Source organism: Rousettus aegyptiacus, unplaced genomic scaffold (genome assembly GCF_014176215.1).
Source record: "Rousettus aegyptiacus isolate mRouAeg1 unplaced genomic scaffold, mRouAeg1.p scaffold_m13_p_3, whole genome shotgun sequence".
Taxonomy (NCBI): domain Eukaryota; kingdom Metazoa; phylum Chordata; class Mammalia; order Chiroptera; family Pteropodidae; genus Rousettus; species Rousettus aegyptiacus.
This window is the reverse complement of record NW_023416306.1, coordinates 33,025,491-33,041,557: the sequence shown is the minus strand read 5'-3', so window position 1 is coordinate 33,041,557 and position 16,067 is coordinate 33,025,491. Positions and strand designations below refer to the sequence as shown.

General features: G+C 35.5%; 1 protein-coding gene across 8 annotated transcripts in view; it reads right to left on the bottom strand.

Annotated features, from left to right (window-relative positions):
* Window positions 1-16,067, bottom strand: part of TUT7 (terminal uridylyl transferase 7) — a 51,030-nt gene that overhangs the window by 23,836 nt on the left and 11,127 nt on the right. For all 8 annotated transcript variants that reach the window (XM_036238925.1, XM_036238930.1, XM_036238926.1 and 5 more), the window contains exons 7-17: window positions 15,794-15,845; window positions 14,787-14,856; window positions 13,937-14,063; window positions 12,661-12,780; window positions 9,554-9,703; window positions 6,607-6,787; window positions 4,158-5,242; window positions 3,612-3,762; window positions 2,614-2,700; window positions 1,937-2,037; window positions 218-275 (exon numbers count right to left, since the gene is read on the bottom strand). In XM_036238925.1, coding sequence (XP_036094818.1) covers window positions 218-275; window positions 1,937-2,037; window positions 2,614-2,700; window positions 3,612-3,762; window positions 4,158-5,242; window positions 6,607-6,787; window positions 9,554-9,703; window positions 12,661-12,780; window positions 13,937-14,063; window positions 14,787-14,856; window positions 15,794-15,845 — 2,182 coding nt within the window. The remainder of the gene's footprint in view (window positions 1-217; window positions 276-1,936; window positions 2,038-2,613; window positions 2,701-3,611; window positions 3,763-4,157; window positions 5,243-6,606; window positions 6,788-9,553; window positions 9,704-12,660; window positions 12,781-13,936; window positions 14,064-14,786; window positions 14,857-15,793; window positions 15,846-16,067) is intronic.

Below are 16,067 nucleotides of genomic sequence, written 5' to 3'. Positions count from 1 at the left end.
ACTGAGATCAGAACAAGCTCATCTCTTCCATGAATCTCCCCTATGCAACAATTTTGCACTCTCTCCTCAGAAGTTATTTAAAACTATTACTAAAAATACACAAATATCACAAATACGTTATAAATAAGCCACTATTAGCATTGGTAAATTCTAAGTATGAAAAACAAAACACTAATAACAATACAAAAATATTTTAAGAAAAAGTGTATAGAGTTACCTGAATGTTTTTTGAGGACTCTTGCCAATTCTTCAATAGTTCTTACACAGTCCAATCCCTGCAACAAAAAAAGCACAAACTACTAAATCAAAAATGGAAGACAGGTTCCCAACCTGGTTATAAATAGTTTCCATTGCCTTCAGAAATAATAAAATTAATTTCAACTCATTCTATACACATTTTTCCCTTTTTGCCAAGCATTAATTGGTATTCATAGGAAAATCTCCTAAGGATGTAACCCTCTACCATACACCCTTGCTTAGTAATTGCCTTTGGAGGCTCAACAAAGGCTGAAATTAGAGTCCCCAGAAAAGTCTCTGAACCAGTGAGGACCTCTATTTTTTCCCTCTAGGTAAGTATGTCACTAAAAAGTATCTTATATACCAGAATAAATAAGATAGAGCTTATGTGCTCTAATTCCTTCTGGGTAGACTTTCGTTACAGTTTAACTAAGAGCTGATGAACTGTTATGGAGAATGATTAAGTTCAGACTACTTCTCCACAGTACTAGCCAAAAATACAACATACAAAATGAAAGTCACACAGCTAATATGAACAAAATATTTCAAATAGAACATATTTAAAAATATTTGGGCTGATCTTTTTCAGTATAAGTGTTTTTGATGGATATATACATCCTAGAATATATCTGAAATTTTACTGTAGAAATGCCTTCAAAACCAGTTTATAAGTCATGAAAAAATTCAATCTTGATGATATACGATAAGGTCATTCTATATATTGGACCCAATTTTGCTCAACCATTTTATTCAGTGAAGTCAGGCTAGATGATTTTTGGTTATTTTCCCAAATTAGAAACATTGTCAAAAGACAAAGACTTGAAACTAATAAAAGGCATAAAAATATCTTGAGCAATAGCACCATTACTCCTTTGGATATACAGCATTTGGACTGTTAAAAATTTTTAAAGAGTAGGGGTTCAGTACTTCTCAGCTATACCTTTCCCCAGTATTTTATATTTTATAAATGTGTTCATAGTCATCAGGGCTGACAAACCTTTTCTGCTTTGTGGGCTACATAGTCTGTAACTACTACTGAATAATACATTTATAAGAGAGAGTGGCAGTGGCAATACATAAATGAAGGGGTGTGACTGTGTTCTAATAAAACTGTATTTACAAAATAGGCATTGCGCTAAATTTAGCCTGTGGGCCATTGTTTACTGACTCCTCACATACACGATCCAAACTGATGTGCGTATCAATCTCCCGGGGCAAGAGGACCAGAATTATTATTTTCATTTTATAGATTATCAACCAAAAACCACATATGTTAGGACTGATGAAACCAAGTCTGTCTTGAATCTAAGTTTCTGGACTGTAAGTTTAGTTAGCACTCATCACTATTATCCCATTGCCTACAGCTAACAAACTTTTCAGAGAAACTTAATGTGGGTGTATGCATCTAAGTCAGCCTAGTGGCCATGCTAATGGGACAACTGGAGAGCATGGTTTAGATTTTTTAGAATTTCCAGGTGTCATTTTACATCTATTTGGTACTACAGGTTGAAAGCACAAGGCTTTCTACTCTTCACGTTCACCTCTAAATTTGTTACTGTATTTATCCACATAGATTGTGCCAAATAGCATACTCCTTATGATATGCCCTGATAAATTTGGAAAATAGCCATCTGTACTGTCAGTCAAGGTTGTCAAATCACACTGCCATAGCAAATGGAAGTTTATGTGGTCACGGTACCTCAGCAGTTTCAAGTCCATTAATTGTCATACAGACGTCAAGGTCACTCTGTTTGAACCCAAATCCATTTTTGGAGGAGCCAAACAAGCTCAATTTAGTTCCTGTTAGGGATATATGAAAAGTAATAACTAATTACCTGAGTATATTTAATTTTCAGATTAAAACGGCCCTCTTATGAATCCAAATGCCCAGTTAACTATCCTATATTAATTTCATTATTATTATATTCTTATTAACCAGTCATTTGTTACCTTCTCTCAAAATTTACGTTAAATAAAAACATACATGGCATGAAAGAATACCAGGTACCACTTTATTCTGAAATGTAAGGATACTTTGAGAAGAATGTGAATCACCTCAACATACTTAATACTGTGAGTTTACTATTTTCGAAATAAATTCACATTTTAGAGGCATGAACTTTGATTTTAATACTAAATGAAATTCACTTGTGAATCTGCTAAGAGAAATTATACACTGCAACTGTCTTTTCAGTTGGCAAACTAGGACTGGGTAGACCAAAGACAATCCATCCTAGGTATATCACAAAACTGAAGGCCTGTCCCCATCACTGCAAGATCACCTTTTTCTCAAAAATAACATGTTTGTAACACATGTATGCATTCTGAAGGAAAGTCACACTACCTTTCTTTTCTTAAAGGTAAAAAGTTATTTACCTGGAAACTCCTGTCTTATGAAATTTTCTAGGTTTTGCCGAATATGTTCGCGAGCCTGATCTTCTACAATAGTTGGAGAAAAATCCTCTGTTTAAAATAGAAACATTCAGAAACAAAGATTGTTCATTCTCTGAAAAACTAAATTTTAATACAGTAAAACCTAATAGGTTTAAGGAAAAAAATACCTTAAAAAGAAAAAAAAAAGATTCTATCACCAAGAACTGCTTCTGAAATGGAAAATAATCTGAACAACGGTTTTGGTACTGGGTTTCACAGAGACCCAGGGCTCTATAAGGACAGCCGTCAGGAAACTCTCTCAAGGTTTGACTATAAAAGTTTGAGAGCATGCGCATATATATTTGTCTTCTAGCATAGACAGACACATTAAAATGTAGCAATGTAATAACTCAAGTTCTTCCACTCTAAAGTAGTTGCATGCCCTCCTTTACATGATTTTTCTTTGGAGAATTTTAAACCTTTGTATACCAATGCTTCCCCAAACTGATGTTTCTTAAAGGGCTGTTCAGTAGGCTATTAAATCGGGTTAACTGAAACTATTCTATGCTCAAATTGTGAAAATGTTGGATTAAAGAGTTTAACAAATTCTTTACCATAACAATTCTCAGGCTTTATTATGCTAATTTGCTCTGTGAATATCTAAGGGAGGGGGAGCAGTAGGTAGAATTATTCCCTACTTGACCTGTGGAATACTTCTCCTGAAATACTACTAACTGTACCTAGAAAAACATTTCAAGAAACACAAGTTGGGAAATGACGGTACTCTAATCTTAAGACTTAAAAGATCCTCCCTCCCAGTCTTTCTTTAACAATTATTTACTGCACATCCCAAATGGAACAGTACCCATGGAACACTGGGTACAATGGAGAATGGAAGAGACTTAGTCCCTATAATGGAGCTAACAGGTAAGTGATTCAGATAACTCAAGAAAACTTCAATGTAATATTTTGACAAATTGAAAGAAATGTTAATAACTTACTATAACACTGCATGCAAACTTGATCTAGAATATTTGAAAACTTGGGTGTTAATGGTGGCAAAGGGTCCAGCTGAATTCTCTTGAAGTCTTCAGGACAGTCCTTCTTTAGATGACCCTCTCTTTTGCATAAACTGCACACTACAGTAGGAGACTGCAGGAGGATGATAAAGTAAAGGGAGATGTAAGATAAACTTTATTTGCCAAAAAGGGGACATAAACTTTTTAACAGTACAGTCAACTCTTCACTTTCCAAAGGAGTGAAAATATAATGTGCAGCCATGGCAAAACTATCCAAGATAGGGGCGTCCTGATACAAACTCAGGAGTAAAATGAAGTTATTTTCCTTACCAACAGCATTCCCTTTCTGCTATGCAAATTCCCATGAGTCTAAGGAGGAAAGTGGACCAAGTGGTTGTGAAAGAACAACTCGTTAAAATTACCAAAACGGGGGAAAGCCCTGTTCTAGCCCACACAATTAAAATCACATGCTTTATGACTGTTTTAGGTCTCCCAGTTCTATGTCTAGGAAGGGCACTGATTACCTACCTTGCCTTTGGTGAAGATGAGTTTACTAAATTCATAGAAGAAATCAGATGAACCCACAGTTGAATTTTTCTCACATACATTTTCTTCCTTAAGACTGATTTTATTAAGTTCCATTAGTAGAGCTCCATCCATATCTTTTCCACATTCTTTCAAGTCTTCACACTCTGTAGATACCCTTACTTCCTCATCCTCGTCAGATAGGGCACCCTCTTCCCCTGATGCAGTGCAGGCATTGTCTAACTCATCTGCATTATCAATGTCATCCTCGTCCTCCCTTCGGGTAACAGAGAGCCCGGGGTCCTCGTCCTCGTCCTCATCCTCTTCATCAGAGTGAATGACTCCTGATGTCTGGCCCTGTCTTGAAGGGGCAAAATGACTTAGAGTCTCTTGTAGTTCATCAGTACCTTCTAAGCTTTCAACATCAACAGTAGCCTTGTTATCTAAAGTAGAAAATTCATCACATTCTCTAGCTGTAGGATTTTGGAAGCCTTCTAAATCCAAACTACTGTCTGTCTCAGTATTTCGTGTGCTACTGGAGACAACAAGCTCTCCACATTTGCTACTGCTTAAGTCTTGATCATCAGTAGTCAAAGGATGCTTGTTCTCCCCTCCAATTTTTTCTTTCTCAGTTTTACTCCCTGTTTCTTGATGGTGTACTTTAACATCCTCAAGATCGTCACAACTGACCTCTGCCTTGACAGAGTCTGAGTTTTCCAGTTTCATCCCATGTGTGTTTCCTGTTTCTTCCACTGGTGGGCTTCCAAAGCTTTCAGCAGTCTCTTTAAGAGTACGTGGCTGTACCTTGCAGGTATTTGCAGCTGAGATGGCAGCACCAGGATCTTGAGCTGAAACTGAGTTTTTGAGTTTATCACTTTTTGCTTGTACATCTGGATCATGCTTTGCTACTTCTTTTGAATGTTCCGAAATACAAGTAACAGTACTCAGAGGCTTTGGAAGGCTGGATTTTGTAATTCTGTGTGGGAGAGCAAAATATTTATACGTTGTCCTTAAACAATGAAGTATATATTCAAACACGGGTTGATTATTTAAGGTCCTTGCCACATTCCTTTTAACAGAGTAGGGATCTGCAACGAAAAAAAAAAAAAAACCCACTACTGCATTCACTTGTATTTGTTTTAAAAAGTAGTCTGCTATTAATAAGAAGACAACGAATAGACAGCAAAATTTAGTACGTATCATATATATGCTTTTAAAAAACAGGGGGTACGGAGTAAGAAGACACAGTTTAAGAACAAAAAGAAATGTTTTCTTAAATGTCTGCTCTATGAGGAGAACCCATTCTGTTCAGAACCAGTACCCCTTCCCTATTTTGTTCTGTGACTGTGGAGGTAAGAAAGATGTCACCAATGTGGCTCATGTGCCCTGGGGAAGTGAGGGCTTCCCGCCAGGCTCTGCTGAGTGCTCTGCCTCCCCACTCAGCCAGGCCCTGTGGTTTGTAGAGCTTACCTCCACTCTTCTGCCCTGGAAAGCCCCATCACTGAACTGGCTGGACTGAATTCAGGGGCGAGAGGGAGGCACCAGGAGGAGACACCACTTCTCTCAATCTTTTCTCCTCCCCTAGAACTCCAGCAGGTTAGGCAATTGGCCAGAAGAGCTGAGCCAGAGAAACTGCAGGGGAGGGTTTAAAAATGTGAGATCCCCAAGACTGCACACAGAATTTATGCAAAATGCAAAAAAAACCCTCTTATGCAATATAAAGCTTGAAAAAAAAATCAAGCAAAAATAAGAGAATTCCATTTAGGAGGTTCTTTAAATTATTTGAAGGAGGAGAATTAAGATTTCTAGTGGAGTTTCAACCTTCTGACTTTGAAAAGATGAGAAGAGCTAGTCCATTAAATGATGTCTATGAGGCACATCAGTGTCTTTTAAACAGTGGTTTGTACATGAGCCTTCCCTAGAAAGAGTGCTTTTTATGAATAAGTTCTAAATGTTATTGCAGATATTCTAAAACTAACTACCCTTTCTATGGTGAGGAATCCAACCAAGTGTTATTTTTTATGAGATGAAGTATTTTCCTCAACCTTTGTAAATCTAAACATCAACAATAATCCATGAAAGGACTGAATCTAAAAATCCAGAAATGGGAATAGTAAAAGAGGAAATGGGGACTCACATATCACAGGAGAAAACTTTTTAAGGGTTAAGTAATTTACAAAGAAAACAAGGACTCAGCCAGCCATTATTTTAGTTGCTTAAGTGAGTAAGATGTTTCATTGCTGTACTTTAAAAACCCAAAATGAACAGTTTGGTTCCCTGGAATGACCAATGTGACTGTAACACATGCAAGATTCTAACTACTTATTTACTTTTGGGGTTAGGCCTACCTTACATGTAGGAGCTGAAAAGGGAATGAAATAAAAACCATGCTGTTAGACTGGTACCTTAAAAAAAAAAAAAAAAGGAATTAAAGATAAACATTCTGAGATACCTTCAATGGCAATGCGCTTTTTGGGCCAATCCTTTGATTCACGAGATATCAGTTCTTTGACTCGGATACTTATTACTAAATCAGCCAAATTAAATTCTAAAGCATAGAATCGAAGCAATTCCACCCAGAGCTGCCCAACTGGTACTGAAGGCTGGTGTTTTAAATCAAATATTAACGATACCTATTAATAATAAAGAGAAAACATACAGGTTATTTCAGATGTCAGCATAATCTGAAATTTTAGAGCTCATTCAGCATCAAATTTTTAAAAATCTAAAAAATCTTTGCAAAGATACGAATTTGACAATTCATTTATATAAATTACATTCGAGGTTCTATTTTGCTGGTGGGAAAATAACATCCCTTTACTGCACTCTTGGGATAAGAGTACTCTTAAATCTGGTCATTATAGGAATAAACAGGCATTTATCTGTAACCAGGTAGCACTCCTAATTTTGAAGTCTTAATGACAGGTGGAGAGAACTGTGTATTGGCTTCTATTATCAGCACTGAGTTCTTCCTGTTTATGCCACTGGAGGGCGCCTTTACACAGTTACACAAATGGGTGGCAGCTAAAGGAAAAGCAAAAGGAAAAATGCTCCTCTCATTTGCTCTGAGAAGCTGCACTAGCTCACTGAATTGGCCAGTGATTTGAAAGTCAAATAACACTTGATTATCAGAAATTAATATTAGTTTTACATTCACAGACTCTTGACAAGTTGGAACATATTGTGATGTAATATATTAGAAAGTCCATAGGACTTAGAATACAAAAAAAAAAAACAAAAAAACAAAAAACAAAAAAAACACAAAAAAACGGGTCCAATACTAATTCTGACACTTCATAATTCTAAACTGCTGTAACTTAATTAGCTTCTTAATTCTCAGTTGGCAGTATAATACAATGGCTAAGAGAACTGGCTTTGAAATGGGATACACTTAGGTCTGAAATCCAACTCTACCATGTACTAGCTGTGTATGATCCTGGTCAAGGTATATAAGCTGTCTAAGCCTCAGTTTCCTCATCTGAACAATGGGGATCAAAGTACCCACCTCAGAGGGTTGTTGGGAGGACTGAGTGAGAGAGTGTCTGTAAAGAGCTTAGCACAGTGCCTGGCACACATGTTCAAAAAATGGTCGCTATCATTATCTGCAGAGTAGGGATGATACCACCTATAACACAGGATAGTTATGAGGATTAAATCAGAAACAAGGGAAAGCATCTAGCAGACTAGGTTGCTCTGTTTTTTTTTTTAAACTTAGGTATTATCTTTTAAGTACAAGAAATCCATTTATCATTGAAACAGAATGTCACAACTGTAAGATGCTCTTAAGATGTCATCTAGTTCAACTGCCGTATGTTACAAGAGAAGAACTGAAGCCCAAAGAGTTTACGTGACTTGTCAAAGGTCCCAGTGCTTGCCAGTGGCAGAAGGAGAATAAGGTCTCGCATCCCAGTACAATGCTTTTTCACCATACTATGCATTTTCAACAGTGTCTAGATCTCACTGAATTTCAGAAGTGGCAGCATGATTAATTGGACTTACAGAAATAGCCTTTTCTTTTAAGACATGCAAATTTGTTTCCAGTTGCACTTTATATTATATCAAGCCTCAAAACAAATGGTATGGTGTTGTATTAATCACTAAATCTCAACCACCAAGGTTCTGTTAGATAAGACAAAGTCATTGGGTGGATTTACAAAGCAGAACTGATTGAAATGCAAGTTGTCTAGGTCCCAAATGCTATTGTTCAGGACACAAAGAAACCCCCAGAAATTGAAAGCCTTTTTAATTTCACCTCTTTATCCATAAGCCATATTCAAACATTACTAAGAGATTTTAACCATCTCACTGAAAGGACTTAATAATACCATAACATGGGACTTAAGAGACCTTTGACCTATCTAGACTAGTGGCACTTAAGCCATTTTTTTGGTTATCTGTTTTTTTTTAAAGTAGAGAACACTTTCTTTTTCGGCACTGAGTTAAGCATTCTATAAATCAAGGACCCTATGAGAGGGTACCAATATCATCCCCCATTTATAAGTGAGGAAACTGGGGCACAGAAAGATTAAGTCACTTGCCAAAGGACACATAAGCTAGGAAGTGGGAGAGCTTGGATACAAATTCACATATTGGCAGTAGCCTGTGCTCTTATCCATTACTGGAACCCGAAATAGAAAAGACAAAAGTGGTGCTATTCTGGTGGCAGTAGGGGTGGAGAAGCACCACCTCCCTCTTCTACCCTTAAGGATTCTAGAAAACACATAGGAGATTCTATGATTTGACACTATCTTCCCATTTTAGGCACAAACTAGAAGAGTGACATGACTTATTTGTGTAGAGCTGGGATTAAAATCCTGGTCTCAGAAGTATTTTGTGGATGTTATTGTTATTTCGCTCCAAAGGGTTATAGGAAAATTGTGGGATCAGGGACCACTGACCAATTTGGGGCAGAATCTTATTCTTATTACTAATATAATTACGCTGCTCAGAATTTTGTTTGAAGTTGAAATGGCAATTTTTTCCTAGTGCATAAATTCCCTGGCCTACCTCTAATGGTATGAATGAGGACACGTTCATTAAACCGTATACTTATTCACTGTTATTTTAGTAATTTGAGGTTAACTTTTCATATATTTAAACCTCATAATACTATCTAAGACTTATGCTCTTTGAGGATCGGGATTCATCTTTGAATTCTGTTTCTTTTACAGGACCCTGTACACAGAAGAACTATATAAATAACTGTGCATTTAATGATCTGAATTTTATCCTTTCTCATTACGTGTCTATTCAAAGGGACTGAACAGACTAGAAAATAAAACATCCATGAAATAGTTAAGATAGTTGAGGAAAAAAAGAGAACTCATTAACTCATAAACTCTACAACTGATAACTGAATTGAAACTAGACAGTAAAATTAGAAATGAGAGAGGACAGACCTGTCCCTTTTTAACAGGTATTTCTTTTGGCGCCTCTTTTGCTGTGTCTGTACCCGCTGCAGCATTATCAGTATATTCCCAGACCACAATGTCTTTCTCAATGTCTTTAAGGCTGAAGTTGCCCAGTTTGTTTAGTGAGAATCCTTCAATCTAGGAAAAATTAGACACACATTATTATAAGGTAGAAACAATTTTATACCAATCAGAACATATTAATCTTGAAATGAAAAGATACTTATAGTTCATTGAAAATATAAGTTATTGTTTATGAAAAAAAGTTTTGATTTGCACAAGAAATGGTGATTTTTGTGATACAATTTATTAGTAAATAGTCTAACAGAAGGCAATGCAGCCAAGGCCTAAGGCCATGGGTCTTGTAGTAAAACTGCCTGGGATGATCATCTCAGCACGCTCATGTACTAGCTGTGAGACCTTCAGTAAGGTACTTACTTTCTGTAGGCCTTAGGTTTTTGTAAAAAGGTATAACACTACAAACTCTTTCATGGAATAGTTGTGGCATGAAATAATGGGCATAAAGGATTCAGGTATAGGATACGGCATGTAGTAAAAGCTCAGTAAATTTAAGAAATTATTTCTATTGATACTGTTGAGAAACAAATGGCTAAAAATTAGTCTGAGTTCAAAAGGTCTAAAAAATGTAGAAAAACCCGGAACAAGATTCTTTATTGTACAGTGGGATTTATCACAACCTTTAAAAAGGTTAATGTACATAATGAATTGTGTGGTGAGGTTATAAATGTGGTATCATTTCTCAAATATATTTTCCTATCAAATGGACTGCTTCTTGGGTTTAGCAGAGTAATCCTTCTAAAACAAAAGATAACATGTCCCTCCCCTGATTATGATGGTTTCCTTCTTACTCAGGATGAAATTCACAGTCCTTTCCAGGGCCTATGTAATCTAGCCTTTTGCTACTTCTCTGACCCATCTTCTCTATCTTCCTGGCTCAGAGCTAATATCTGCTACTCCTTCTACTTAGAACCACTCCCTCCACCCCGCCATCCCCCACCCTCCCCCCACGAATAATCAGACCACTCTCCCTCACTGCATTCGGGATCTGCTCAAGTATCTTTTCCTCTAAACCAGCAGTCCCCAACTTTTTTGGCACCAGGAACTGGTGTTCCTATGAGACTCTAATGCCTGATGATCTGAGGTGGAGCTGAAGTGGTGATGGGGAGTGGCTGCAAACACAGATGAAGCTTCCCTTGCTCACCTACCACTCACCTCCTGCTGTGTGGCCTGGTTCTTAACAGGCCACAGACTGGTAGTGGTCTGCGGCCTGGGCTCTCACAGCTCCTCCTCAGTCACTTTCTGTCCTTCTTTCCCTGGTTTATTTTTCCTCAGAGGATTTACCACCACTGGATATGTACTAATTTATCTTTCTCACCACATTAGATATATAAACTCGAGGACAAGAATGTTGTTTTGTTCACTGCTCCTATCTTTAGTATCTAGAATAGTGCCTGACACAAGTAAAATACTCAGTAAAAATTTGCTAACTGAAATAACCAACCATTCTCCTAGAGAGAACACTCCAGAAAACACAAGTTGCAGTGACTGTTCGTTATATATATATATATATTCGATATATATTTTTTCAATTCTGTGGCTTATAGTTTTGATTTCCTGATGGTTTTTGAAGAATAAAAGTTCTAAAAGAGTTTATCAATATTCTTCTCTATTGATATGGTTTGTGCTTTTAGTGTTCTACCTAAGAAAGTCTTGCCTATGCCCAGGCTGCAAAGATTTTTCTCCTAGGCTTTCCTCTGGGAGTTTAATAATTTTAACTATTACATTTATGTCTTTGATTCATTTTGAGTTAATTTGGGGGTATGTTGTAATACAAAAGTTGGATATCTGGTTTTCCAGCATCAACTGTTGAAAAGATTTTCCTTTCCCCCAATGAACTGCTTAATTCATTGCCTAATTGGAAGAAACTGGAAATTGTTTAATCGGGAAAGTCATTCAGACTGTCACAGACTTCTACTTGAGTCTGACGGAAAGAGTTATCAATTAAGGCTTGACTGTTCTCTCACTCTTTTTCTCCTGGGAAAGAAGTCTAATAGAGATACCTTCTTAAGGCCCTGAATTCTTTTATTTCAATGCTACAAACACAAAGAGAGTGCCCTTTAGGCAACTGAGACACAGTAGACTGCAATTCCTTATGCCAGGACAGAGCTTGTAAGGGGCTTATCTTGCTTTAGTATTTTCAATTTATTAAATATTAAGAAAAAATTCCCTATAATACTTTTTTGCTGTTACCCAGTTAACATGCTCTTTAAGTAATGAGAATCTTGCACAGTTAAGAAGAAAGGTAGTTATAATACCCAATGGGCCAAAGTTCTCTTTTCACCAAATAGACTTTCTATAAAATAAGTGTACACATATGATTTTATCAAGGTAAAACGCCCAGGGATTAAAAGTGAGGTATCCAAGAGGATAAGAGTAGCATCATTTTCATTATAAGATGGCTTATTCTTAATTTTATTATATGAACAAATCAATTGAATTTTATCTGGAAAGAAAGAGTGGTCACAATACTGAAGTCAAATTCACTTTAAAGATAATACCAAAGTATTATTCAAGACTTGACTAAGTTCTGTGTCTTGTGGTATAAGTAGCAACCTTCAAAACTCAACATGTATTTTCTTTCATTTTGCCGGGAATGGGGAAGAAAAGAACTTTATATAAGACTAGTAAAAACAGAAAGTTTCAGTGAACCAAATGCTTCCTACAATCTATGTGGTGATAATAGTAAATTCAAGTATCAAGTTATAAACTGTATCCAAAGAAATATGTGCCAAATGACAAATTTAATACAGGTACACATTCTCTGTCTGAAGTCCTCAGGGTCATATGTGTTTTGCAAATTGAGTTCTTTTTTTCAATTTAGAAAAATACAGGGCAGCATCTTGTAAACAAATACATTAATACTGCGGCAGTGAAAGGTATGAATATTCACGCTAGTAGGATAAATAAATTCATGTCAGCTCTGGTTAGGTTTTTAGATTTTGAAATTATGCATAAGGGATTGTGGCCCTGTAATAAAATCAATAATAGATGAATAAACAAAAAAACTTTCATACCCATGATCCTAGATAAACAGGCAGAAGGGGTTCTTTCCTTTGTTGAAGAAAGAAAACGGTCATCAGGGCAAATACATAAGGTGGCAAACCTCCTTCTTCAGGACGATCTATACTGCAAAGCTACAAACAAGAGAAGAGAGGACAAGCGTTCTTTTGTACCAACTAGTTATTTACATAATTTGGTCTAAAATCTGTAACTTCATTTCCTTGTATTATATGATTTACTCCTTAGAATAGAACATTGTAGTGACAAAATGTAAAACTTCCTTAATGCTTCTGGAGCAATCACATGTTGTGATTTTAACAGCTTCAATTTCAAATTTTTAATCTTGTTAACCAAACTTACTCATGAAAGGCTCAAGTATTTGTTTTGTATTTTGAGATCCGTTGTAAATCCATTCACTTGGGTAAAGCACTTGTTAATAAAGTCAAAATGATGGTTTGATTTCAACTGGCTTTGCTCAGTTTAATGGTCCCTTCAGCCTAACCTCCCTTGAAAAAGCATCTTTTGACCAAATAGGTAATTAGGAGATAGGATATGGGCAAATTCATTAGTGCTAACAGAAACACCTGACAAGCATGGCCTACTTAGTGATACAGCAGGAAGAAGCTTTCAAATGGCATATTGTAACTATCAATTCCCCCAGAGAGTGGGGCACTTGTTCTCTGTTCATCCTGAACTCAAGCAACAGAAACTATGTATTGTTACTGTCATATCTAAATCAGTAAACCTTTGTTTTTTTTCCATTAAGTACCTACAAAGAATCTCAATTTTATAATAATAATGGGATCTTACATTTTGGGGCAATGTTAAATGCTCTAATAAACATTTCATACGGCATTTCAATATAACTATAGTAACATTATGGAAATGGAAGACCAGACAGCAGCTTTCAGTTTTGGAGTCTCTGAGTATATTATTAGAAATGGAGCTTTATCTCAAACTTTCTCGAACCTCATAATCACCTCAGGAAACTAGTTAAAATGTAAATTCTTCAGCCATATATTCTAGGATTTGACCCACATATCTTGTTTTTAATAAGCACTATAAATCATTTTGATCTTTTGGGCAATACTGTTGTAGTGAAAAAGAAACACTAAATTTCCCATTTGGTGCACCTTAAAATTTGTCTCAATACTCAGATGCCTACTCTCTTCATGTCTATAAATATGTATCCAAATGTTTAAGATTAAATTAACCATGTAAAAATCAAAGCGTACTGCTTATACATCATACACAGAATGTATATATGCATTTAAGAAACTCAAAACCTACCTTTGCCCAGTACCTAAATGCAATCACCAAAGGAATCAGCTTTGATTCTAGTTTTCCAAGGGCAGTTAAATGATTTGTTGTCAGACAAGCATTTTCATTTCCTGCACTCACTTTACAATGAAGACCACTGGTGAGGGTATGGGTAAAAATAAGAAGGAAAAAGACAAAGATAAAAAATGTTACATAGGTATCAAGTACATTTTACGGCAACAATAACTAATTTTATACTGATAATAAATATCTTAAAAATGAAAATAAAGTAAAAATCTCATGAAATCTTTATGGGGCATTTAAGAAATTGGATTTAAAAGATACAGCAGTTATTTTCTAAGTAAATTTTATTTTTTTAAACTAAAACTTTGTGTTTTCATATAAACTATTATAGGAAAATGAAAATAAGGAAGTACTGTAAATTGTTTGTAAAAGAGTGTTCCCAAGAGACAAAGGAATATGCCCAAGATAGAAAAATTATTAGAGCCTATAAACCATCCATATAGTGTTGATGGTAATACTTCCAGATGGAGGAAGAGATATATGAGTGAAGTCTTTATTTATTATTATTTAGCACTGCTAAAAATGCTGCTAAGGATGACAATTTATAAAGGTGATTAGAGCAAGTAACTATTTGATAAAGTTGTTTTTTACCAAGTTGAAAAATGCTTTCTTCTTATATATTTTTTCCTTTTAAGTAATTTGCAATTACCGAAAGTATAGGAAGAATGCTAGTAAGTCTGTGAAATTAACCGCATAAGGAATTTATCATTCTAGAAGTTGGACATTAAGATTTAGTGAAATACATGTGCTTTTCACAAGTTGATATTTAATATACAAGTAGCTTAAAAAAACAGACCTTTGCTTTTCTTTGCATACCACCACTGGTACCCTAGCGTGGAAATCTGCATCAACATCAATAAAAGAATCTGAGGAAAGAAGAAAGAAATATTAAGTAGGTCAACTAAACCTTTATTTAAAAACAGAACTAGATGAAGTAAAAGTAGCTATTGTGACTTATCTGTCTGGCTTTTCTAAAGACCATTACTAAGTAAAACTGAGATTACTTGAAAAGGAAAAATGTAGTATATTCAAGAATCAAGTAATCATATGAAAACTAATGCATGATCTAAAAGGACTACATTACTGAATCAGAATACTTAAATGTTATAAGACTAACAATTAGAAATATGAATAAAACATTCAGAGAAAATTGCTTCAAAAGCTACTAAAATATTTGCAGTCAAACAACATACTGACTAAAGGAAAAAATATGTTGATACGCTTAATTCAACAAGAAGGATGGGAAAGACTAATTCAAGAGATAAGGCAGTCTGATGAGGCCTATGAAAAGCATAAAAAGCCATAAAGCCCCAAGCTGGACAAGTGACAAATTGACCAGGAACAACCATTTGTTGATTCATTAATCAGGGTTGGGTCACATACCTATTTACCATTTGTAAAGTTCATTTATCAGGGTTGGGTAACACACCTATTTACCATTTGTAAAGTATTAATTTAAACCACTGAATAAAGTATATCCTTTCCTCTTACCCTCAAGAATAAAGTTTACATATTGTGTCTTTTTATTCTTGGTCTAAGACTCATTTAATCTTTATAAACTGTGATAATTGTCACCAAGCTAAAAGCTTTACTTACAAATGGTTATTCTGCATAGTAGAACAACTAACAGGACTCTAACTTGCTAATAGTTCATGGGCATTCACTTTGGTTTTTTTTGGATATTATCCGTAAAAATAATTTTAAAAACATGACTTCCTATTTTCAAAGTTTTGGAAATGATATATTCAAATTACAGATAAAACAAACACTTAAGAGCAAAGTGTGGAAAGAATTTGGCCTTACCACTGTTTTTTAAACATTCCTGAACAAGTAAGAGAACATCCGGTTGAGACATCTAGAAAAATAAATTGATAAATACATCAAATAATCCATAAGTACTTTTGCTTCACTGAGCTAACACACAGTTATCTGAAGTTATCCAAACTGCTTTTTCAAATTAGAAAGCACATTGTTTCCAGAGTAAAGAAATTAATCGTTATGCTGTGTGCACGTCAGTAAGGAACAGAGAAATAAGCACCAAAAAAGGATGAGTGCGGGCAAAGAAACCTACTACACA